Genomic DNA, 26205 nt, shown 5'->3' with positions numbered 1-26205 from the left:
ATGTTATGTTATATGATACGTTATTTTCTCATATCTTGGTATATTCTCATATCTCTCATATAATGGTATGAGCTAACTGGTGGCCTACTTTGAACTCATCATTTGCTTGTGACAGCAATTAGAGCATGGTTTTGATACACGTGTCTCTAGCTAATGCTAGAGAGAACTGTAGGAGGGAAAGGATTTGAGTAAAATCCTGCTTCTTTTGCTCCACAGATGTTGAAAGCTCAGCGAAAATGACCCCTGACTATGGCCTCTCTGAGTGCTTAACGCAACCCAAACAAAGGCAAGTGACTGTCTGGGTGACTGCGTCCACATATCCAGGTACAGTTAAATACTCGCTGTGGCCTGTAACTTCCTGTTACACCATTTGTGTGCAGAATGTCAAAACCAATAGGCTTCCTGCATTATCCAAAGGCAGAAAAGGTCTCCTTACATACAGGAAGTGGGCCAATAAAAACAGCAGGGTCTAAAGCAGAAGTGAAACTCATTAGATTTTTGTCATTTTGCAGGCAGTGCAGTGTTCTCTAGAATTCTCTGCACGTCCAGACTTCCCAGGGGTTACTAGGGGATTGTTGTTGTTAGGGTGGGGGTGCAAACTGTGTTTGGACTTGACTCAGCTCAATCTAACCCCTAGACATTACAGTTTATAGACTACATTATTTCATGACATTAACTGTAGCCTATATCCTGTGATCTGAGCCTCTGATCCTGGCACTGCTGCACCAGACACCAAGCCAACAGTGTAGTGATAACCTGCTCCACCTGTTCAGCCCCATACAAAAGCTCCCAGGCTGACGCTTCCTTCCTTGCCTCCTTTCCCAGGGTTCCCGGGGGACACGAGAGGCTGGACGATCAGCGTGGTGCTGCGGGCACCGTCACTGCGCAGCTCCCCCTCCTCTGGGCGGAACAGTCCAGCCGGCCTGCCGGTGAAGTAAAGCCCGAGGAGCAGACCTCCGCAGAGAGGGAACATTCCTCAGCCTGGCTCTACTCAACTCTCTATGTCCTCTGCACAGCTGTGTGGACTTGAGCCAGAGACAGCCCTGGACACTCCAGCCTGAGAGAGAGGGTGTGTGTGTGCATGTGAGTGTGTGTGTGTGAGTGATATGTTAATGTGTGTGTGTGTGTGTGTGTATGTGCACACACATATGTTAGCTTGTATACATGTGCGATTAGTGTTTTGTGATGTCTGTGTCAACACTGCATCTTGCTTGTTTTTGCCCCAATGTGTTCTCCACAGCAGAACATCCTGCTCTCGCAGCTGTGTATTTTGTACAGGGTGCGAGGCTGGAGAGAAAACCCCTTTTTGTAATTCGTCTAAAGATAGCTCTGCAGCCAGTGTGCAATGTTAACTGTTGCACAACACATTCCCACCCCTACCCCTTTCCAATCCCCACTGCAAAGCTATAGCCCCCCCCCCCCCTCACCTCCCCCTCCACACAGAGACCCCTTTCATTCTAGAATGCTCCCCCTCCCTGTCCCCTCCATGGAAGTATTCAATCCGGCTGGTCCTCCGAAGAGTGATGCCCCAACCTACTCCACCTCTTTGATGAGGACCTGTCGAAGGAAGAGAGGAAAACATGTCAGACCAGAGTGAGTAAAAAAGGCTGTCTAGCAATCATCCATCTGACCAGCCAGCCAACCAGCCACTTGTGACTTTGCCTAGTGACCTGGAAAAAGTGCTAACAGGGCTGGAAAACACTTCACCCATCTCACGCCTAGGACACAAATTATAACTTTATTTATGCTTGAAGGCGGATGAATGGATGTGATCACAGGTTGTGTATGTGATTCTTTTCTGTTTTTGTGTTTTTTTATGTTGTCTGGATTCTCCCTTGAAATGGCTCAAAGTGGCCCCCAGATGTGTTGAATGTATGTTTGTAAATTGAGATTTTTTTCATTAGGTTTGGTCTTTATGCATCTCATTGAGAGAGCACTACTTTGTGTGTCTTGGACAGTCAAGAGGGTCAAAGACTCATGACTCCCTATGTAACCCAATAGCACTTTCAATCAAGGGAAAAAATAAATTCTCAAAATATTAATACTTGTTTTGTTATTTAACATTTGTCTTTGTCATTATCTTTGCCTGACCATGTATTCAAAACATACATAAATATGATAAATTAAGATATTTGTTTATTCTAAATCAGGGACAGATTCCAGTCTTATTTCAGGGCATATACATATCCAAAGACATACATACTTTGGTCTTCCTCATACTGAACCTCCTCACAAGAACACATGGCTGCAGTTAACCAGTGTCTCGGTTTTCTTACAGCTATGGCTTTGATGAGCACTAGCTGCTTGCTGAAGATTGTATGACGAGCACAACAGACTTCACGGTATGGAGGCTGATCTAACGGTTAAGTTATATAACAGCTGCTGAAACATGCCCATCTCCACAAGGCAACATGGGACATTGTGTCCTTGTATGTACAAGCAGCAGTGCGAGCACATTTGGCAGACAAAAGAACACTAGCAGGACAAGCACGTACATAGGTCCACTGGTACAATCCACCATTCAGCCAGTTCTGATAGAGAGCACTGTTTAAACAACTTGAGCAAAGAACAGAGTCAGAGTAACTGTTGTGCCGCTAGTGCTCCCCCCCCCTTTTCCTTTTAAAAAAAGCGATTCAGTCAGCAGAGCCGATTCATTCAGGCAGATGAGGGTTAACTGGGACTGAGGCTCAGTTTTACTCAAAGAACGTTTTTCTGTTTGATAATGGTGTGTTTAGGCCTCTCCACACCGGCAAGAGCCTGCCTTCTCATGTAGTGTACAAAATGAAGCACAGAGAGTGTGATGGGCTGCTTGAGGCTATTTTAATGAATCTGAGAACACGGGCGATTGTGTGAAAAACATCAGAACAAAAACATCAAATCCACCAGTGTTACAGATGTGTAAAAACATACAAAAAGTTTCTTGTTCCTTTTTTTTTTTATTATTTTTTTTTAAGCTTTTTACTTTATCATAGATATAAAATGAAAGATAAAATGATGAACACTAAAAGCAACCTGTGCTAATATAAAAAAAAAAGAAAAAAAAAGAAAAGAAAGAAAGTAAAAAGCAGTCTCCGTCTCCTAGCGTCTGTTGTCCCAGGACACTGGGCTCAAGAGGATGGAGGGCTCCCCGCCTCCGACTTCCCAGTGTCGCTGCTCTCACTAGCCTGCCTCTTCATCACCATCTCCCTGGCAACACAGGTGACTGGCCCCTCAGTCATGTTCAGCATTCCAGCCCTGCAAAGCAGCTATGATTAGTGGGAGAACTCAAACGTGAGACCCCTCCCCTTCCCTCTAGTCCAAAACCACTTGTGTCGGTCATTGTATTACTTCAATTATTTAACCATATACTATTTACATGCTTGTTTTTTTTGGGAACATTTTTGTCAACTAGTAAAAGCAGACATCATGATTGCTCTGCCTGGACAAAGCCAGTCACCAGGCTGTGCTAACGCTTACTTCTGTTGGGCTTCCTCAGTAAGGGGAGTCATTTGAACTTGTTTCCCAAAGAAGAAACTGGACCACCAGTGCCCTGAGTCTTGCTTGGGAAGCCCTAGAGGGAGAAAGAGACAGACAGAGAATTAAATACTATTCAAACATTCGCAAACTACCAATCAACATGCATTTCTTTGAGTCATGCGACTCAATCACTCAAAAGATAATGAAATGTGCATCTGCATCCATTCTGACTCACATTACACACCCTACCAGTCATTTCCTGTTTCAACAGAGTTGCTGTGTTTACCCAACACAGAACAGTGACGTGAACGGTGCAATACCTCAACCTCCCACCATTCGAAACAAGTTTGAAAGTTGTTCAAAGTGGAAGGCCCGTAGAAGGCCCTTTTTTTTTTTTTTAAAGAGTGACTCTTACCTGGGTGGTGAGGGATGACCTCCCCACTGTACTCTGAACTGCTGCAGGAGCTATTACTGGATGTTGAGCCAATGCGCCCTATAAATAGACCACAGATGTTAAACCAAAGTCCTTTTAGGCAAGTCCCTCCACTCGGCGGCCATATAGCAACGCTTTTTGGGCACTCATCGGGCATCCTATTCAGCAGAAATGTGTGTGCGCAAGGCGTCACGACACCAATCTTGCTCCAGCGGCGAGTTCACAACACATGATTGGCTCAATGTATTCACATCACACCACATGATCGGCTCAATGTATTTACATGTCAACATTTTGCCGAGGAAGGGGTGGGATATGTGTAGACAATGGCCATATTAACCCCATGCATTTCTATTAATGATTTTTTGAGTGCTGCGTCTCCTCGTTAAAAAGTCTCTGGTTAAACTGATGCTGAGAGTTACAACACAACATTTTATTCTCATTTATTGGCAATATACAAGTCATTTCAATGCATACTTCGGTAGTAGTCGTGGGTTGCAACCAAAGAGCCGCCTGCTGGAATAGCTGCCATTCTTCAGATCTTGTAAACAGTGCCTTAGATGGAAACCCTATGTGGATACAATAAGCAGATCATGATAGTCAGGGACCAAGGGAGGAAAACAAGCATCACATTTTGGACAAAGGAAATTAACTTATATTCAATATAATGATAATGTATAATACACACACACACATCTCGAATCGCGTGTTCATATTAAGCGTACGTTAACGTTACAATTACATCCTACAAAGACAGAGAGACAGGAGACATTTCCTACAAGACCTTTCATAGGAGGAAAACATCTTCTGTGGTTAGCAATCGTAACGTAGCTGCTGCTGCTGTAGGCTACACTGTTTACACCAGTGACTGGTGGTGATGTATGTGATCAGTGTGATGTTTATCCCAACTGTGTTGGCTGGCTAATATGATATAACGACCTTAACGTCGAATGTTGTTTTTCAGGGTTATGTAAGGAACATAAAACAGATATATAATATAATTGATCGCCATTGTCCTCCACATGTCGAAAAGTAATCATCTTGGACATGTTTTCGGCAGTAGCTAACGTTTTCATAATCAGATGGCTAGCATCCAAGGGCAACACGATTAGCTTATAACAAGTAGGCAAGCAAGCAAACGGAGTCCATTTCACCATAACGTTAAGGCAATAGCGTTACCTTCAAAACCGTTCAGTGCTGATGGAAATAAGCACCCTTCTCAACTCAGTTGGCGAGGCTCTGGGGAGTAAACGCTAGGCGACGGGGCCCATTGGAAATAAATGTTTGGGTGGCTGAAACCCTCCACGTCCTGTCGGTAGATACTGCAGAATATAGAGAATTACAATGAAGCGCTCACATTTATAACACCAGTGACGTCATGAACAAAGCAGCGGCAGACTAGGCGTGGCTTTGGAAACCCACCAAAATGAGTGGCATCTAGTTGTGTTTTGGATGGATTTTTATCATACTATTAGTAGCAACGTCCTTGGTAACAGTATAGGCTAATATAAAGCGAGGAAAATGCATTCTCTGGGAGAATACCATCTATCCAGCATTTGGGAAGTTACATCAACGAACGCTTGATCCGGAAAAATCTGGCTCAGACCGTAATTTTGCTTGTTTGGAAAATGTGCTTAATAGGCTGGGTTGCCAGGTTTTAACTAATCATAATCATGCCATAGTAGGCCTATATGAAGCGACTAAAGTCTACAGATTAAGACATTTTTTCGCTGGATATGTTATACAGAATAAAATGTAAAAAAGAAGAATATTATGCAAATCTTCATAGCTTAAAACGTTGATAGCTTTCCTTTCTCAACAGCATCCCTGGTGGTCTAGTGGTTAGGATTCGGCGCTCTCACCGCCGCGGCCCGGGTTCGATTCCCGGTCAGGGAAGGATGTGTTTTGCCTCGCCCTCTGTTCCCGTGGCTCACAGCGACGTCTTAACATTCCCAGACAATATGTCAAGTAGCCTATGCCTACGGACCAGTGGCTGTCACCAAAATGATTGATCAACGTCCTCTCCTTGACATTGACTGAAATACGGAAAACTACTAAAAACCCCAGTTTTACACTACAATCATCGTTCGCCATAGTTTAGAGCAGATGCGTTTAATCAAAATACGCCACCAAGTGGTCAAAGGTGTAAACTTGTTGGTGTGACCCATATGTGGGATGCAAGCAAGAAGTATGCTTTTCTAGGTGCGTTAATTTCAACCTGCAAAAAAAATCATATCAACAAAAGGTTAAATTATAACTCATAACACTATACAACCTATTCTTTTAAGGAATGCTTTATTGATATTCCAAACAGAGTAAAAACATAAACTGAAAACTGATCCATCATAGTTGGCTCCAAACAAAACAATAACATTTCCTCTGTACATCTAAAGGTCATATACCTAAATTAAAGCTCTATGGTGTGTTTAGCCTAATCTAACTTGCCCATGACATTTTCAGAATACACACTGGCTCCATATCCTCAAAAACACAATAGCCCTCATTCTGTACAAACTAGTATGCAGTGTTCTACACTTCCAATAGCACATGTGAATTTCGTGATAGACATAGGTTGTGTTATCTAATAATGGCAGCTTTCTTCATATTTTGTTTTAAATTATGGCAACTGAAAACAAATCCCTTGCAGACCAATCTCCCCAAAAATCTAGGTGGCTGTAAACTACCCTTCAGCGTATGGCCACACAGAAAAGGACACGGTGAGTGTCATGAAGGCAAAAGAGTTGATTAAAACACAAAAGAGAAAGAAAGACTTTTGCAGGCCAATTATACAATCTACTTCATCTTGATGAAGTAAAAAAAAGTGACCGTGCATGCAATGCTCAAGATGGCCGTAGAGTCCAGTCTCTAGTTAATCAATCAATCAATCAATCAATCGCACACTTAAAAATATTACGATTGTTTGGGTTCAATGTTGTAAGAGCCAGGTTAGTGTACATGGAAGTGAGCCTTCACTAGTGAGGTTTCACAAGTGACCGGTGTGTTACTGGTGTAGATGTGCATGAGTGGTTTCCGATGTCTCATCACCAGAACAGTGACAGACCTGCGTGCATCGGCTGAACACTACCATGTGGGGTATGGCACAAAAACAGGCAAATAATCAACACAAAACTCACAGTTACCCTCCCAATACATTATTTTCAACTCAGCTGACAGGAAATGGAGAAGAAACAAAAATAAAACAAACATAATAAACATAACAATAAAGCATAAAACATAATAACAGGCATACGCCAGAAATCAGGCAGATCAAGCAAACACTAGTGAGAAAGTGTAAGGCTGAGAGATTCCACATTCACCAGATGTGCTGCAAAGCATTGCTTCATGTTGTACGCAGTTTAAGAAAAACAAAAGACTGGAGTAGAATGGTCAGCAGTTCAGAATGCTGTGATAATTTCTCCTCCTTTTTGTTTACATTTTAAAATATTAGTTCATTTTGTCTTCTCTTCCAATCCTCTTTTAAATTTGCTTTTTTCCCCCATTTACGTTTTGGCAGATTTCCCTCACCTAGATGAATGCTGCTTGGCAGTACACTTTAAATATAGCTGTTCATATATATATATCTTTGTATATAGATAAAAGTTATGTAAAAACATTATGCAAAGCAGTGTAAAATAGTTTATAATACAAAATGGTTTAACATCTTTTATTGTCTGTTTTCTTTGCTCTTTTTTGGTGTTAATTTTGATTTTTACATCTGTTGATTCCCTGTCATGTAGCCTTCAGGTGAGTGAGGGTGCTTGCGGTGATGTTCTGATGGCAAGATGAGCACATGCTTTTTGTAGGGTCAGGAGGGCAAGGTCATGGCTGTTAGAGGAGGATGGAGGAGCCAGGAGCTGGAGGTCACAGGTGGCTGACTGGCATCACTGGAGCGAGAGATGATGCGACTGTACAGTCGTGGCGCTGGGGGGCGGGGTTGGGTGGAGTGAGGCGTGCGCGGGAAGGTGGCTCTAGAAGGGGGCTTTGTCCTGTACAGGGTTGGTCTCCTGCGGGGACTGGGCCTCCTCGCCATTGGACTGACCGCCAACCACTTTGGTCTGGGAGGGACAGAGAGGTGGAGTGGGCATGAAAACAGGAAAACAGGATGTCAGTGGCAAAGTTAGAAAAAACAAAACAAACATTAATGTAATTGTATGACACTCCACTAGGTGGCTGGTAAACATTTTTGAAAAGGCGATAGTGTATGCCTTGGTGTTAATAACGCATATTGTTACAACATCACATCTTGTGGTGTATCTTTTAACTGTACAACAAATTGTAAATAAACACTACTTTATGCATTCAGCCCGTTGGACAGTGGAGTCCATTTCTGGGTCTTACCTTGAGGTTTCCAACTTTGTCCTCAAAGGATTTGAAGGTGGGTGAGTTCCTGCAAGAAATAAATACAGATGGTTCTAGTATGCTTAGACAGAAATACAGAGGAAAACAGGAGCTTAGGCAAAAATCAATTCACTGAAATGGGCACACTACTACACAATACTGCAATGGCTCAGCTAAAGATAAAACCTGTCAGTATCCACTCATCTAGTACTCACACCAACAAGTCATTGTATAGGTTTCTCTCTCTGTGCACAAAGGGACTGCCTTATAGCAGAATATAGGTCTGGTCCTCTACTATGGGGCTAACTAGCAGCCAGTTCTTGTATGTATAGCTACACAACTCATGTTGAGCGGCAAACCATTTATGGGTGCTTATTAGAACAGGTTTAGTAGATAACCAATTTTTTGTTTTTTTATTTATAGGTCAACTAACTAAATGACTGCTAATTTGCTTTACAAAGGTTTATCTATGTTTACATCTCATGTTTAACTGTTTAATGCCAAAAATCGGTTCATGAATTATCTGAAAAGAAAGAATAGATTATGCCCATCTAAATCATAAATCATACAGAACCAAATCACAAGAGAGGCAAGTCATTCTCACATCACGATAGAATCATTTCTAACAAAAGCACGAGCTCTGATTGAGAGAAGGGAAATGGGCTCCTGTTGCGTCCCCAGTGTACATTACCTCATGGCTGGCATACTTATGGAGTGGCGAATGGAGTAGTTGCCACTTTGAGTGCATTAAAAGAAAGACAAGAAGTGTGTGAGTTATAAAGCAAGCAGGAACATGTGAGGAAAAGACAGACAGGACATTTAAAGCAGTAAGAGAACCCATTAGAGTTAATGGGGCTACAGGACACTAATCAGGTTGCCTTCCACCCACCAGATATATTTAGCAGTTAGAAGAGGCTTCTTAATTTATTAATTTTTCATCATCACAAAGATAAAAAAAAATCATGTTCATTGCTCAGATTATGCAAAAATATTAAAGACGTGCAAGAGCAGCTGGTCAAGGCAGGTACTGTAGTACTAAAGGACATTCTAATAAAAACAGACAGAGCTTAACCTCAGTTGATGTAGAGGAGGAGGAGGCTGAGAGCCTTCAAATTTCCATTGTGAAAATCTAATTATCATTACTCTGCTTATGGTAAATTGTGGAGTGGGACCAATCAATCAGTCTTACCCAAAGGAATGAGAGAAAGGTAGAGCTCTGTTGGCCAAAGGAGGGCAGCAATTAACAAAAACAAAAGATACAAACAAAAGCAATCAGGTTATGCGTGAGAAAGACATATTGGGGAGGTAAGCAATATTACAGGAGTGGATGGTTGAGTTTGGTAAGGATCTCAATCTCAATGCTGTTCTTTAAGTAGCAGGAGGTTGTGCAATGAGTTGATGCATGGCTGATGTCATTAAGGGTAGCTTAATGAAGATGAATTATTAGCCATACAGGAGAAGAATAAGTGTCAGTGTCATGTCAATATTAAGATCAGATAGACAGCCATGTTCTGAACCAACACAGACAAGTATCATTGATATTGTGTCTGGAGATTTGGAGACAAATTTAGCAGACATTTTTTTTGTTGACAAACACACTGTTTTTTACTCCACTAAGCTTTCTTCAAACCCTTGAACTTGTGGCTGAAAACAGCTTGTTCTTTGGGATTATTTTGCATTATTGTCCCAAACTATTTAGCTGAGACGAATCACGTGACAACCCATGGTACAATCACTTTGAGTATATAAAACGATGGTTACGTATGTAACCGCGGTTCTATGAATTTCGGATGACTGTGCTTTCAGCACCTGGATGTCCATCACATACGCATGTAGGTCGAGTGTTTGTACCAACAGTCACCTGTGACCGGGGTGACGTATGACACGTCATGCACTTAAGGTGCTTTCACCCCGGAAGTGACCTCTTGGCAATCTTCTCTTCCCCCCTCCGAGTGACTGCCAAGCTCTGGCGGTCATCCGAAATTCATAGAACCGCGGTTACATACGTAACCATCGTTCTATTTCATTTCTTCTGACCGCCAGAGGCGGGGCTTTCAGCACCTGGATGACACATACCAACAAGGTCACGAGGAGGAGAACTTACCTTTTTGACCACCTAATGGCTTAAGAGAGTAGCGGTGACTAGCGGGTTACTTGCAGCCACGTTAACTCTGTAGAATCTTGTGAATGTGCAAGATGATGCCCATGATGCCGCCGCACAAATGTCGGACAGTGGCACCTCCCTTAGGGCCGCCCATGATGTCGCCACACTCTGGGTTGAGTGGCCGCGGATGGAGGCTGGGATTGGTAGGCCCCCGCTGTCATAGGCCTTGTAGATAACCTCAACAATCCACCTGGACAGTCGTTGTTTTGACAATGCCTGGCCCAGTCTTGGCCCTGACAAAAAGTGACAGACAAAAAGTGATTCCGACCGCCGGAATCCAGTGGTTGACTGAATATATGCCCTTAGAGCCCGGACTGGGTACAGCAAGGCTGTGTTTCCCTGCTGTCCATCCTCCCCAGTTGGAGGATCAAACGCGGCTAAATGGAGGGGTTGATTTACAAACGAAGAGGAGAAAGTCTTCGGTAAAAAAGATGGGTTAGGCCACAATGTGACCCCCGTTTCTCCCGGGGCCCATTGGAGGCACTCACGGCTGATTGATAGAGCGTGTAACTCCCCCACCCTCTTTGCTGATGCCATGGCGCACAGAAAGGCAGTCTTCAACGATACCCATTTATCCTCTGTGCTCTCAAGAGGTTCAAATGGGTGCCGGCACAGCGCCTCCAACACCAATGGTAGGTCCCAGGAAGGTGTCTGGCTCCGCTGTGGCCGCCTGAGTCGCTGTGTCCCCCTCAGGAAACGCGTCACCAGTGTGTGGGAGCCCACGGTGACGCCATCCACCTTGTTGTGGCTGGCAGATATTGCCGCGGCATAAACCCGGATGGTGGCTGCAGCCAGGCCCCCGTCGAAACGAGACTGCAAGAATCCGAGAATTGTCGGTACTGGACAACTGGTTGGCTCCTCCCCGCGGGCCCGGCACCATTCCACGAAGAGCTTCCACCTGTTCGCGTAGAGCGCATTAGTGGAAGCCGCCCGCGAGTTGTTGATGGTATAAACAACTGCTGGGTCGCAAGCACCTAGCAGAGGCTCAGGCCCCTCAGTGGCTATACCCATAACTGTAGGCGCGCTGGATTTGGGTGCCAGATCCGTCCCCCCAGTTGTGAGAGGAGGTCCGCATGAATGGGGAGGCACCAAGGGCGTCCGACCAACAGCCCGTGCAACACTGGGAACCACAGCCTCCCGGGCCATCTGGGGGCTATCACCGTGTGGCCCTCCTGGGAGATCCTGTGGAGAATGGCACGAATCAGTGGAAGTGGGGGAAATGCGTACAAAAGCTGCTGGGGCCACTTGTGTGCCAGCGCATCCCAGCCTAAGGGGCTCGTTGCCTCTTCCAGGGAAAACCATAGGGGGCAGTGTGTAGAGCCTTGGGAGGCGAAAAGATCCACCTCTGCTCTGCCGTACCGCTGCCAGATGGCCTGCACCACCTCCGGGTGCAGCCTCCACTCCCCAGGATGAGGGCTCTGTCGGGACAAGAAGTCTGCTGCTGTGTTCCGGCTCAGCAAGCGGGGGTTTGCCCAGGACAGCAACTGGCGAACTAGTCTCAGGGATGACTGAGACCTCGTACTCCCCTGATGGTTTATGAGGTAAACCACTGCTGTGTTGTCGGTCCTCACAAGCACATAACTCCCCGACAGCACAGGAAAGAAGTGCCTGAGGGCAAGGAGAACCGCCTGAAGCTCCAACACATTTATGTGTCGGCGCTGCTGTTGGGGGTCTCACGAGCCGCGAACAGCCCTGCACTGCCAAACAGCACCCCAACCTGTCAAAGAAGCGTCAGTCGTTACGACCTCCCTGCGGGAGGGTATGGCACCAAGGGGAACCCCCTGAGTCAAGTATGCCCGGCTCTTCCACGGTCGCATGCACTGAATACACCTGGCAGTGACTCACCAGCTTGTGCCTGTCGGCTCTTGGATCCAACCCCAGTCTGTTGATCCACATCTGGAGTGGTCTCAACGAGAGGAGGCCTAGGGGGACCACGGCAGCAGCTGCCGTGAGTGTGCCCAGTAGTACCTGGAAGGAACTGAAGGTTCGCACTTGGCCTCTCCTGAACTGTCCTACCCGACTGAGGATGTCGTTCACCCGCTGGGGAGATGGGGTTGCCTGTCTCCTGCGAGAATCCAACTGGATACCAATTAACACTATACGCTGACTGGGTGTCAACGTACTCTTCTCGAGATTTATCTTGAGTCCTAACCTGCCTGAGTGAGATATCAACCGAGCTAGGTCCCTGAGTAAATCTGACTCCGTCTGAGACACTACCAACCAATCGTCCAGGTACGAGAGGATGAGCATACCTGTTTTCTGTAGTGGTGCCAGTGCTGCTGCCACGAATCTTGTGAAAATCCGAGGGGCCAGTGATATTCCAAAGGGGAGGACCCTGAACTGGTCGGCCCTTCCCTCAAACGCAAAGCGCAGGAACTGCTGGTGATGTGGTGCAATTGGTATGTGAAAATAGGCATCCTTAAGATCGATTTTCGTGAACCAGACTTCTTTCCCGATGGTCTGGAGGACGTCTGCTGTGCACAACATATGACATTTTAAGGTCTTGAGGTATTTGTTTAATGACCTGAGATCCAATATGGGGCGAAGTCCACCCCCTTTTTTTGGGATTATGAAATACGTGGAGTAGAAGCCACTGTTCAGTGAACATGGCTCTATGGGCTCTATTGCTCCTTTGTCTAGAAGGGCCCTGACCTCCTGACGCAGGGCCAGTGCCTTGGCCTCGTCCCTTACCATTGTCATATTGACTCCTGTGAACCTTGGCGGTCGGCGTTTGAACGGAATGCTGTTGCCCTCTGATAGGGTGTCCAGCACCCAGGGGTCTGATGTTAGTGCTTCCCAGCTCAACAGCTGTTGGCTGGTGAAGCGACTGACGGCCGGGACGAAGCTGTCACTGCTTACCCGCTCGGCCCCTCCGGCTCCTGGAGGGGCGGCGGCCATACGTTGTATCCTGCTGTGCCGGACGAGTGGTGTGTCTAGTGACGGGCCTGCGAAATCCCCCTGGTGGAGGTGGCCTTGACTGAGACACAGGCCGTGATATCACTTGGGCCCTGTCAGTCCCCGAGTAGGGTCTCTGCCCGTGAACAGGTGTGTGGTGTAAACTGGCAAATTGTTGCCTGACCTGTGTCGCCTGCAAAAAGCGTTCCAGGGCCTGCTGCGCCGCAGGTCCAAGCAGCTGTCCCGGCACAACCGGCAGAGAACGGAGGACCTTCCTGCTGGGCTCAGACAGTGAAGACTGGGCGAGCCATACCTGACGCCGCGGGAGTGTGAGGGAAGACATCACCTGCCCGAGCTCCCTTGACATATAATGCCCGCAGCGAGGCTTCAATGAGGGTTTGCGCTGATGGGTCGACCCCAGGAGACTGGAGGATCTGAGAGAGGGCTAAAACAAGATGGGACATAGAATTTACTATACGTGCCATCCGTGCCGCTGCATCATAACTCTTCCCGAGCAGGTCGTCCGTCAGGCGACATTGTGGCCATGGGCAGCGCACGTCTGGTCTCAACGCCTCATCAGGCGAGAGGATCAAGCCCGCCAATGCAGGTTCTATACTAGGCATCTCTTCGAGGCCACAGCTGGATGCGCCCTGCATATTAGCTAGTGCCCTACAATCACTAGGGAGATGTGAAAAACGCCTTGGGTCTGCCCAACATCGCTGTAGCTCTTCCATAAAGGGGGCTGAAGGCGGGACACACAATGTAGTTGCAGTCGGGGTCTGCCTGAAAAAAGCACTCTGCGCATCTGCCTCCGCGGGTGGTGCATCCACCCCTAGACGTGCTAGTGCTAACTGTATTGCTGGCCTTAGCCCTAGAGCCGGACCAGCACCCGTGCTACCCAGAGAACCACAATCCTCTAGGGAGTTGGAGTCAGAGCCGTAAGATACCAGCTCTGCCACGTCCTCAGCCCACTCATCCACCGTCCTTAGACTCTCCGAGGCTCTGATGGAAAGCACATCATCCTCAGAGACACTTACTGCTGGGGACAGTACAGGGGGCGGTGGGTCGTGTGTTGAAGCACTTGTAGCGGAACCGCTAGCTGGCTGTACATCAGGACGCTGGAAAACCTCTAGTAGTGCCTTTATCTGAGCGAATTCCGACACCAAAAAATCCACTTTCTGGGCCAAAGGGTCTGACTTAGTGCGCTTGGGAGCACTCACCGTCTGTAGGTCTAGCACGCTTGCTTGTCTGCGTCTCTGTAATCTAGGGGACAGGCCAGGATCCGCCTGTGCACAGGCCAATGGAGATCCTGCAGCTCCCTCTAGTTCGGCCAGTCTGGCGGCGCGGGCAGCTAAACTCAAACAACAACAGTCTACACAAGCCCTCTCCGTCAGCCCTTGTCTAAGGTGGTCTACACCAAAACGCAGCTCCAACCCGTAAGGGTTACAAGACTCCTAGCGATTGACTCGAAACACCTACGTTCATACAAGGGGGCAGGCGAATTCCCAGAAGTAGAAGAATCGACGTAGGCTGGAGGGACCACCTCTCTGGTAACTCCCATAGAAGCCCATTCATTCTAGGATTTTTTTGAAATACCATAACTTCATATAACATATATCCTGTGCTGATATTGTAGCTTCTGTGTAATCCACATAAACACTACAAAGGCAAAACAGACTCCACTACCTCGTCCGTAACATTGGTTACCCGTAAGAAGAATGGTTAGCTTGTTCGGTTGGAGGGAAGCTAGCTTTGACGTAATCTCTCTTTCGCGCCGTAGGGAGATAACCGTATTGTTTGGATAAGAAGCTCAGTCCACCTTACTGTCTATGACGGTAACTCATAAGCAAAACCTAGCATACACGACCGTATGTTAAGGTAAAGCATTAAACAGAGGCAACCTAATAATAATAAAAAAGTAAACCTAATTTTAAAAAAAAACAGCAGTAATCATTTCAGAGGTTTTCGATGGATTGACCGTAGGTCGGAAAAGTGGAAAGAAGATTAGCTTCAAGGCTATAACTTTGTTTTGTTTTAGCATGACTGTTTTTGAAGATGATCATGTATGGTAGCTTCAACATTAACACGACTTGGTGAGGATGATGTTAATAATAATACATAAATAAATGTTTAACTTTGATGACTTTGAAGGCGAAGGAAGTGTGAGAAGAATTTCTGTGTAGCCTATCTATCATATGAGTTACAAGATTCAGTTCTATGGCTAACGTCACGAAGTTACATGTAAGTGTGAGTCTGCGCAGTACTGGGGGGACCAACTGAAAAATCGTTCTATTTGACTCAGTGCCCTCCCATTGAAAACGACGGAGTCTGTTCGTCCATTTCTTTTATTGTCTATGCGTCCATACGAGAAGATGACAAGGAGGTCACTTCCGGGGTGAAAGCACCTTAAGTGCATGACGTCGCGTCATACGTCACCCGTCACAGGTGACTTTGTTGGTACAAACATTCGACCTACATGCGTATGTGATGGACATCCAGGTGCTGAAAGCACCGCCTCTGGCGGTCAAAAAAAATTAAATAGAACCAACATGTACAAATACATTAAAACAATTCCATTATTTTCAAAATACTCAAAAGACTACCATGAAACAAGGCAATATATGTGATTCTTATGTTTAAATGGTGGTGGTTTTCAAATGCTCTGATGTAAATAAACAATGTTGTCAGTATGTTATTCCATCATGTCTAGGAACAGAATGGAATTTATTATTAAATTATTAACTGCATGAATTGCACAGTGTGACTGGACCACATATATCATTTATTTAATACATTTCTGGGCCTCTTCAACTATTTTTTAATATGGAATGGAGCACGCAATTGTATTCAAAGGGATTCTCATCTCCAGGTCAAATAGTCTATGTGGGTTGCTATTTTTGTTTTGGGGGAGGAGACCCAGTGTCAACATCACTGAATTAAATCACACCTCAGCCCATAACATGAACCTAATGTGCCTTTGTAAAAAGAGCCCTGTGTGTGGATGTAATTCTCATCATATGGATAAATGGACAGTTAACATGGAGGGAGAGGAGGACGTGCTAGTATGAGACTGGGCATGCAGGAGGAAGCGGGAGAGGGAGGGGAAAGGAGGGCAGATGAGCTATTAGGAGCTGATGAGCAAACATTCTAGAAGAGTCTAGAAGCCAGTGCTTTCCAACCAACAAAGCCCATCATATAATTAAAAATATATATATCCTTACGTGACAGCCTGCTGAGCATGGCTGAACACAACACACTACACTACACTAAGGGTCGTTCAGGCAATAAATATAGCTAAAAAGTATGCGATATTTCTTTACACAGTCATTTTGTAAGTTAGTGGCATAGAGAGGAACAAGTTCAATGGGTAGAACAAAACACTCGTCATTCCAAGGTCATAGCAGTCCCTCCGAGTCCCTCCGTCTACAGTTCCTGATAACTAAATGTATACATAAGAAGCTTTGCTGGTTGGTGTATGGCACAAAGAGTGTTTGGACAGGAAAGGTGTTTGTCTAGGTTAGACAGGAAGTCCAGTCTCTTCCTGCAGTTTTTTGATACCTCATGTCACCCAGTTTCCTGCTGATGGCGGTGCCCATGGTGGAGAAGGCAAGAGAGGTCTTCTGACCTGCCTGAGACAGGGTTTCCTGAGTCTTTTTATATCTGTGGAGAGAGACAGGTAAGAGAGAGAGAGAGAGAGAGAGAGAGAGAGAGAGAGAGAGAGAGAGAGAGAGAGAGAGAGAGAGAGAGAGAGAGAGAGAGAGAGAGAGAGAGAGAGAGAGAGAGAGAGGAGAGAGAGAGAGGAGATTTATCAGCAGTAGATCATGCCACATACACAATGGCTCACTTAAACAAAGAGAAAGAGAGAGAGAGAGAAACAAAGAGAAAGTGAAGGAAATAAAAAAAAGTTAACACAAGGTCCTTGGATACGAATTCAGAGGCAGTCATCTGTTCATTTCCATGGGCATCACTCCGAAAAAGCTTAAAACACATGAAAGAGCCACACCATAGTGTGTGTGTGTGTGTGTGTGTGTGTGTGTGTGTGTGTGTGTGTGTGGTGGCTACCCAGCAATGAAGAGAGAGAGAGAGAGAGAGGGAATGACCCATTTCTAAAAGAATGGAGTCACATGTGCCCGTTTCATTTGCTCCACAGGACTTTCCACTTAACAGAATAGGATGTAGGCTCTTTGAGTACACCTAGGTGTGGTGGACATGTTTATCTGCTAGAGCCAAGCCCAGCATGGGCCAGTAGCACACTGTCAGGGAAAACTCCACCAGTTCTCCAAGAGATACTCATCTGTAAATAAAAGGAATGGACAGCAACTGTTACAGACCAGTAGCTGGAGACAAATCCAACTATTAACTGGGGTGTGATGGGCCAAACAGTAAACTGAGTGATCAACTGAGCACACGGACACAGAGATCAAATGATGGGAGTGGTGAGAGCACTCAGTAGTCTGACTAGATTTCCAAAATAACACACACACACACACACAACCCCACCCTCAGCAAGCAGCTCAGCTAAAAACTTCAGATTAAGCCCTCAAGGAATGTGAACTTGGCCAACCGATGCAGTGCTATAGTTGGAATGACAGCAGTACTGAAATTGAAAAGAACACACATATACATACCACACACACACACACACACACACACACACACAAAAACATGTTGGTTTGTCTGCTGACACACATCTGGAAAAACGTATTCACTGGATTGGACTAATTCCAGTCAGGCTAGGTAAAGGTGAATGTCATCATATAGGCCAAAACTGTTTAGCTCCACACTCCTAACCCAAAGCAAAGCTGTTTAGCTCCACACTCCTAACCCAAAGCAAAGCGCCCTAGGAAACAGTGCTGAGCAGTAGGACCACCACCAGAATAAGAAGATCACCACCAACCAAGCACCTGGACCTTTCAAACACCACAGACTCCTCAGCCAACTCACCCAGAACATTTACACTTGTTTAACGGCACATAAGATACAAGAGCATCCAAGCACAATCACACACATCATACATAAAAAACTGCCACAAGCCCCTGTAACTCCACACAATGGCAACAACACCAATCAGGTTAGAGAGATAAGCATCTAGAGACATCAGCATAATGTCAAAACCTAATGTCACGCTGAAATAACCTTGCACAGATACTGGATCATTACAACTAGGGATGTAACGGTCTGAAAATTTAACCTCACGGTTATAGTGACCAAAATGATCACGGTTTTCGGTATTATCACGGTATTTCTAAAAGTGTGTTCAATATGTTCAGAAAGCACTGATAGACCTACACAAGCTGAAATAGTTTCAAAAAGTGTCCCGTTCACTTTTTTCTTCATGTTTAATTGGCTATGTGCTTATAGCTTAACTTACCCTACCATAACTTGGAGTTTGCTATTTCTGTTATTTGGATGCAATGAGTGAGACCAAAGTAAGCGTTCAAAATAAAACATTAGGCTACTGTATTCTCCTGATAACGTGAGAGGAATGGATTTAATGTGGACGCGAACATAAAAAGACGCAGAGTGGCTACAGTACATGATACAGTGCACATTTTGCGGTGAAAAAGTTCCGCCTTTTAAAATCAGGTGTAGCCTAATCCGAATTGTAGTTAAAACCATCAATTAGACAACAGAATCAGTAGGGTACCTGTTTTGTTCCATTGTACCAGGCCTACTGTATGTCAAAAGCAGGCTCGGATGAAGCTGGGAAGGATTAAAAACACGGTTTCCGCACCGCGGTAATCAACAGTGATAATCATGATATTTGAAATGAAAACGGTAATTATTATCATCAACATTTTTTCGCAGTTTACCATTATATCAGTAATCGTTACATCCCTAATTACAACTAGGCTACATGTTACTCAAGGATGAGAAAACTAGAATCAACAGACTTGGGCCAAATAAACATAAACAAAATACATGGAGGAATGTAACAACTCACGCTTCTGATTGGGCAATGTCATCCAGAGTTGATGTCGCTGAAAGATATCTACAAGCAGACAGGGTGAGAATTCAAACATTTGCTCTGACATGGGGGGCAACACCATTAGTGAATTACACACATGCATCAACAATAATAAAACAATAATGTTTTTTTTTTAAAGCACACACGCGCGCGCGCGCACACACACGCACACACACGCACACACACACACACACACACACACACACACACACACACACACACACACACACACACACACACACATTGGACGAACAGGCCTGCGTATATACTTAAAAACAAACAAACAAACAGAAAGACAGTGCTGGTGGATGCATCTTAATTCAAGTTTAGCCATAACTGGGATTTCCACCAAAGAAGAAAGAGCACAGACTTTGCAGAGGCACTTTGTTAATGGAGCATGTATATGCTGTGTGCATGTAGCCTACATAAGCACATACAGTATATGCTGCTGGCTGGGTAGTGATGTAACGTCCATATCTCAAAAAGATAGTGTGCATTTAGCAGACACATGTTTAGGAATCCAGTAAATCAAAAGGATTATGAAACAGCCACACCACCAGCAGCATATGCGTGGTCAGCAGCAGCCTCCTTCAGAGGGCAGAGGAGCCTTTCTGATGACTGGGACGGAACAGTCAGCTCTAGCCTGTGCACTGTGCGGAGGCTTGACTTAATACAGGTTATTAGGTGAACCACAGGATGAGGTGGGGAGGAGGGGAAATAATATGACAAAAACCTGGATTCACCTCTGGGTGACCTTCAGGTTCAACACTCTGTTGCTGCGACTATTTCCTAAAAGGCTACACAAAAAGCCACTAAAGGGCTTAGCTGGCTTTTGAAAAAAATCACATGGAGTTACTGTGATGCCTTCATATGTGCTTTGAGATACTGACTTGAGGCTCGTTGTTCGTGTGTGCTTGGCACATACTCATTATGTCCAGACCAGCTCCAGTGCCACCCCACTGTACAATCCGAACCTTTCTTGGGAGCAATCATGTGACTCCACACACACACACACTCACACACACACACAAGAGCACAGCACCAGCATTCTACTGTACATCCTACATGCTCATTCCATGGGCGGACTCCAGCCAGCCAGGGGCCAGGCGGTGTCAGAGGGCTGGCTGCCATGGCAAGGAGAGAGAGAGAGAGAGAGAAAAAAAAAAGACAGAGAAATGGGAGAGAGAGACTCATTGAGAGAGAGAGTGTGTGTGTGTGTGTGTGTGTGCGCGTGTGTGTGTGTGTGTATGAGAGAGAGCGATAGAGATAGAGAGAGTGAGAGAGTGAGTGTATGTGTGCTGAGAAGCAGGTGTAAGATCTCTCATAGGGTCACGATTAAAAACCCTTTCCAGCCAGTTTTGAGTCTAGTCAGCCACCCGGTAAATTCCAGTAGCTGAGGTGCAACAGGAAGAGAATCTGCTAATATCTGTTAATAGAACTCTGTTGTTTGTGGTTGGAAATAACGATTTAATCAGCTCTCCTGCCATTAGTCAGGGCCTAGAATGAGAAGCTCAGTCTGAGCATTATGCCTGGTTGTTTTCTGTTAGATTAAGACAAAGAGGTGCGGCGATACGAATGACTCAGCAACCACTCTAATGTGCGGACTGAAACTGGGAAGTTTAGATTCTGAGGAACAACAGCATTGAAAAAATTTTAAATAGTCACCAAACTGACTGTATGAAAGGAACCAGTGAGATGGCAAGAGACAGAAGACAGGAAGATATACTGTAGACAGAGACTGAAAGAAGGAAAGAAGAGAGGGAGAGAGAGAGAGAGAGAGAGAGAGAGAGAGAGAGAGAGAGAGAGAGAGAGAGAGAGAGAGAGAGAGAGAGAGAGAGAGAGAGAGAGAGAAAACAAACAAACAAACAAAGTCTAAGAGCATAAGAACACCAAGCTTTTGTTCTGCAGAACTGGGGCATGTTTCATAACCTCCTACCACAGCCACCACAAGAAACTATCTGTGTAATGTGCATTTTCCCTACCCAGAGCCGAGAACAGACACTGCCCATCAGAGAGAGAGTGTGAGGCAAAAAATGATGAGTGTTTCCCTCAACCACTGCACAAAGATGTTTCAGAACACCACATCACACCAAGACAAACGCTCCTGTCCAGCAGACAGAGGATTAGTACCAACACCACACGGCAGGCTAGACAGCAGACATTAATTCAAGGCATACAACACATAACAACATCACACTACTATGCATGTGACTAGAGATCCCTGTACAGATATCCATAAACTCTGCAGTCATACATGCATTCATGTATAGCCAAATGTGTGTGTGTGTAGGGCACTGCCCTGAAAGACATGTATATCTGCTGGAGTAATGCATGTGCATTAGTGCTGTTTGAATGTGTACATAGTTGTTTGACGGCAATATATTCATAACAAAGTATTAAGCAGGTATTTTATGAGAGTTTGAGGGTCTGAAAGAAGTCTGCTGGGGCCTGGCGATGAACAGGTAGGGAGACACACAAGGCAAAAAGGGCACAGCGAACTCCTCATGCAGTCAGACTCACAGATCAGAACCAATAACTTTCTCATTCCACTCGCTCAGTCGTCCTGCCGTTCTCACATAGCTAGAAGGGGGGAAAAGGGGGAAAAGGCAAGTTCACACGCTGCGCTGCGCTACACCACAGGGGAAGCAGGCCGTGCAGACAGGAGGTGGTTTTACACTAGTTTGTGGGGAGGTCTGACGGATTTACTGCGGTGGCGAGAGCCAAGTGGCCAAACTCACATGACTAGCGCTGACATGGAGACTTTTGAGCTCTGCTCCTTACAAGTGGATCTGCCCTCATTCAGCAGGTGAAATAATGGCCACACACAACCCCCATAACCCCTAATGGCTTCAAATAAATAACCTCGGACATGCCGTGGCACAATAAAATGACAGATTTCTATAAGGGATGGACACAAATGAGACACATGGACCGTAGCAGGGAGGCTTGTTTGGATAGGAAATACAAGCATTTTCCTGTGTCATAAGGCAGCACGCACAAATAACAGCCATAAAAGGGGCTGGCAAGCAGCAGCTAAGCAGAGTGAATTGAAGCCTAACAATGACGTAACGACCCTGAGTGGTCATGACACCAGTCATTCTGTACGGTCAGCCTAACATTTGCTGAGCAACATAACTACGGGAACACATCACTTCCTCTAAAGTGAAGTGGCTTGACCCTTCTATAAGCTTTTACTCACGCATTTGAGGTCTGGACGTCCTGCCAGCCTTTGGTGAGGTTCTGTTTGAACTCGGTGAGGGGACTGAGGCCCAGCTTCCGCTTTAGCTCGGTGGCGTGCTTCTCTTTGGCCGAGAGAACCTGCCGCAGAGTGTTAATCTCCTCTTCCACCTAGCAGAACAGAGAATGGAATGCACACTGATACATTGAAACCAGAACCTGAGCTGACTAAAATGGAAGCAGAACTGAACATCAATATTTTTCATAACATTAATACTAAAATGGATTATTGCAGTTAAATGGCCATAAATGGACATGTGTTTGATATGCATGTTGTATCCTTGTCATTAATCTATGCCAGTTTAACCCATCCTTACAGACAAGCAAAATTGTCAATTGATGAGATCAGAGTGAATCGGAATATTAGCAGTTCATTGTGAGGCATGGCGACCATCATAGTGACTGAGCTTTCTTCAAAAAATAAGTCCAATTTTACAATGTCTTAGTTGCATAATTTCCTCAACTTCTGTTTATAGTGGGGCTGAGCAAACCTTGGTGGATCCGTAGTTATGGCATTACCTACCTTGGTGAGCTCCGTGCGCAATTCCTCCGCCTCTTCCTCCGTCAGGCTGGGAGGCAGCGGTCTTTCAGCGTTTCCTACTGCTCCTTCAACAGGGACATCCGAGAGGTTGTTTGTGCCCAGGCCTTTGTTAGGGGAGTTCAGATTGATGTCTGTAACCATTGACCATGAAAACAGAGACCATAAGGGAGGGCTTCTGACCTGCATTACAGTAGCCTACATCCAAACATATTGCACATATATGCAAGAAATGTGCTTGTTCATTTCTGTTATGCTTGAAAAACAATAGAGGGACAATGAAACTGAAAAAGAAGACAAAAAGTATTGACTGTGCAGAACAATTTGACTGTTTTTATTATTATTATTATTATTATTATTATTATTATTATTATTATTATTATTATTATTATTATAAACACTGACTGGCATTTAATTACAAAGGGAATAAAAATAAATAAAAGTGCTTAAAGCATTTAGAGGGTATCTAGTTCACTTATGGCACAGCCATGGTCTGGCTGCTGAGCTCAATGCAACACTGAGCTATTGTAGGCTAACTGAGAGGAGTTAGTGTAACATAGATAGATAGATAGATGGATAGATAGATACTTTATTGATCCCCGAGGGGAAATTCAGGGGGGTCTCAGTAGCATACAGACATCACACACAACATGCACTTACAGCAGAAATGGTAAATATAAGTATGAGTATAAACATATAACCAAACTCCACTGTACAATAGAGACAGTAGGAGATAAGAAAAACTAACAAAACGAAATACTAAATATACTATATAAATAAATGTAAAAAAATCCAGTGTGCTTGAGGGTGATCAAGCATGAGACGCTCGTAGTGACAGGGCCTGTAGTTCTGTGTGCATGGTGAGGTGCTCAAGAGAGTGAGTGTCATGGTGAAGGTGCAAAAAGTAGTCCAACATTAGTCCAACAGTGCAACAGTGCAATAATAAGGTCTAGAGACCAGCATAAATAATATGGACAAATCGGAGAGTAAAGTATAATGTAGACAAGGTAATATAAAAAAACTATTAAAAAAAACTATGTCAGTGCAAGAACAGGTTGAGGTAATAGGGTTACAGCCATTCAGTATTGTAGCAGAAGCCACTGATCATGTGTGCTAATATAGCATGAAAAACAGTAGTAAAAACAGTAGTAAAAACATTAGGCTGTGGACATTAGTAAAACAGTAGTAAAACAGTAGTAAAGCAGTAGCAAAGCAGTAAAGCATAGTGCAACAGCTACTGATGTGGATAACAATGGGAAAAAAACAAAAACCAGTTGATCAAATACATTCTTCACAAGAGCAACATTAGGCGCGTCAAAGTGCAATAGTTTACCGAACTCGCTAGGTAAGTGACTGTTAAATAAACCAACTAACACATCTGATCACTATGGAGGAATCCTTGCTAATACACTGCCAAGGAAGGCCTTTCTAAAAGAAAGTGATAATTATTTTAGCTTGTTGGTAACGAATGGTATTGCGCAACCATGCGAGGTAACATCCTTTTCAAGATGAGTTAAAAACATGTTTTGGCATATTTATAAACATGATGAGCTATGCCTTTGGTAAAGAATCACAGCTCCAAGTGATTATAGATTCTAGTAAGTTATACTGGGACGGTTTTAGAGGTCTTAAAGTCCGTGGGCTGTCTAGCTGAGGGATCACATTTCTCATAACGTTAATTGTGACAGGTTTATGTTCTGCCAATTCTACTAGCAATAAGTTAGGTCTTTATTCGTTTACGTGAGAGACTTTACACTATTCTTCTGTTAGCTGTTATGTTAGCAAATGGTTGGTTCATCTGAGACACCTGAATTACCGTTTAAATATTACATTTGCATTTTAAAAATGTCTTGCTAATGTAAGCTAGCCTGTTAGCTTCCAACCGATTGCTCCTTAGGACAATAAAAACATATGTATACGTTTCCCATTCACCATAAGGATTTACATGCATTATTTTGTTTCGAATCCAAACTAATTTAATCTCCGTTGACTTTTCCTTGTCCTCCTGGGGTTCTTGAAGAAACTAGAAGGCAGGGCCCATTTTGCAGCCGTGGTATGCACCAAGGAACGTTAGTGCACGGCCATCCCCGCATACACTGAATAACTGATAACAATGTATCAGACATGACAGCTGTCGCGTGGTTCATTTACCTTGATTGGCTGTGTCCATGGCGTCGAATAAATGAAAAGACGTCGAAATTAGTTTCTGGTAATAAACAAAAAAATGTAATATTCGTATGACCGACACTTAACTCCCTCTTCTTCTCCCGTCTCCTCGACTTGCCCACAACAACAATTCGCTGAGACAGTCACGGCCAGGCACACGGACGAGACAGCCAACTCAACTCAGCTTGATGAACCTTTCGTTTCCACCCTTTCCGGCGCAACTGGATGACGTCTACTCTTTAAACTCAGCCATAATAGAGCTGCACAGTCCCTTTATTTTCTCTTATAATATTATTTTATTTATTTTTATTTGTTTATTTATTTTTGTTGATGTTTTCCTTTATGTCTGTGTTTTACTGTCTCTAGTCTCAATTTTTGTATGTACTGTTATTGCATTAATAAAAAATAAAAAAAAAAAGAGCTGCACAGTCCCGCCCACAGCCGATGCCGGATGTAAAAATTCAATGCAATTTCTCCATTGACAATTGCGGTATAAGCCATAAAAACTTAACTGCATGTGGTAGACTTAAAACCAGCTACGGCTGTACTAAGCGATTGTATATGCTCCTATTCACCCCTTGCAAGTGACGTCACGTTTTGTTCGCGCCACAGCAAAATAGCCTAGTGGACGGCAAGAACACGAATCAAATCAATGTGTTGTAATGGGACATATCGCACAGCTAGGAGATTATAGTGAGATTTAACCGTAATAATGCCCTTCCACGACTGTTGGCTTATTGTTTGGAATACAACAACATCCCATGTTCTTGCATAGATATATTTTGGTTTGTTTTCTTTGTGTTTCGGGAGTATTTCAACCACAATTGCATGCTTATCTCCTCAGTGTATGAAGCACAGCAGCGGTTGCTATAGCAACCATAGACTGAACAGGATGGCAGATAGCACTTAGGCAAAGTCTTTGGCCAGATCTGAATGTAAACAGATAATACCGTTCAAGTTTTTTTATTTCCTATTTCTTTCAATTCTTTAACTTAAGACATGTAGGCCTA

General features: G+C 44.5%; 3 protein-coding genes across 14 annotated transcripts; all 3 read right to left on the bottom strand.

Annotated features, from left to right (window-relative positions):
- Positions 1-2803: 2803 nt before the first annotated feature.
- On the bottom strand, positions 2804-5228 carry ppdpfb (pancreatic progenitor cell differentiation and proliferation factor b). Its single transcript, XM_042097278.1, has 5 exons — positions 5069-5228; positions 4367-4458; positions 3872-3949; positions 3457-3550; positions 2804-3234 (listed from the first exon to the last, which is right to left on the bottom strand). Exons 2-5 carry the CDS (start codon positions 4419-4421, stop codon positions 3108-3110), a joined length of 354 nt encoding a protein of 117 aa, XP_041953212.1. The 5' UTR covers positions 4422-4458; positions 5069-5228; the 3' UTR covers positions 2804-3107.
- A 939-nt stretch (positions 5229-6167) lies between these two features.
- On the bottom strand, positions 6168-25393 carry tpd52l2b (tpd52 like 2b). Of its 11 annotated transcripts, XM_042097259.1 has the most exons (10): positions 25181-25393; positions 23015-23163; positions 22454-22602; positions 21775-21834; positions 19231-19278; positions 16845-16946; positions 9417-9443; positions 8919-8963; positions 8228-8276; positions 6168-7944 (listed from the first exon to the last, which is right to left on the bottom strand). In XM_042097259.1, exons 1-10 carry the CDS (start codon positions 25197-25199, stop codon positions 7858-7860), a joined length of 735 nt encoding a protein of 244 aa, XP_041953193.1. In that variant the 5' UTR covers positions 25200-25393; the 3' UTR covers positions 6168-7857. The 11 variants fall into 11 exon arrangements, with proteins under 11 accessions (XP_041953193.1, XP_041953195.1, XP_041953194.1 ...); XM_042097261.1 differs by lacking the exon at positions 8919-8963 and having other exon boundaries at positions 25181-25392; XM_042097260.1 differs by lacking the exon at positions 9417-9443 and having other exon boundaries at positions 25181-25392.
- Positions 9450-12852, bottom strand: LOC121713015. Of its 2 annotated transcripts, none has more exons than XM_042097252.1 (2): positions 10480-12852; positions 9450-10428 (listed from the first exon to the last, which is right to left on the bottom strand). In XM_042097252.1, the coding sequence occupies exons 1-2, from the start codon at positions 11691-11693 to the stop codon at positions 10344-10346; spliced, it is 1299 nt and encodes a 432-aa protein (XP_041953186.1). In that variant the 5' UTR covers positions 11694-12852; the 3' UTR covers positions 9450-10343. The 2 variants fall into 2 exon arrangements, with proteins under 2 accessions (XP_041953186.1, XP_041953187.1); XM_042097253.1 differs by having other exon boundaries at positions 9450-10438; positions 10490-12852.
- Positions 25394-26205: the final 812 nt, after the last annotated feature.

Source organism: Alosa sapidissima, chromosome 7 (genome assembly GCF_018492685.1).
Source record: "Alosa sapidissima isolate fAloSap1 chromosome 7, fAloSap1.pri, whole genome shotgun sequence".
Classification (NCBI taxonomy): domain Eukaryota; kingdom Metazoa; phylum Chordata; class Actinopteri; order Clupeiformes; family Clupeidae; genus Alosa; species Alosa sapidissima.
Note: the sequence above shows the minus strand (reverse complement) of the source record. Positions and strands in the feature narration are given on the sequence as shown.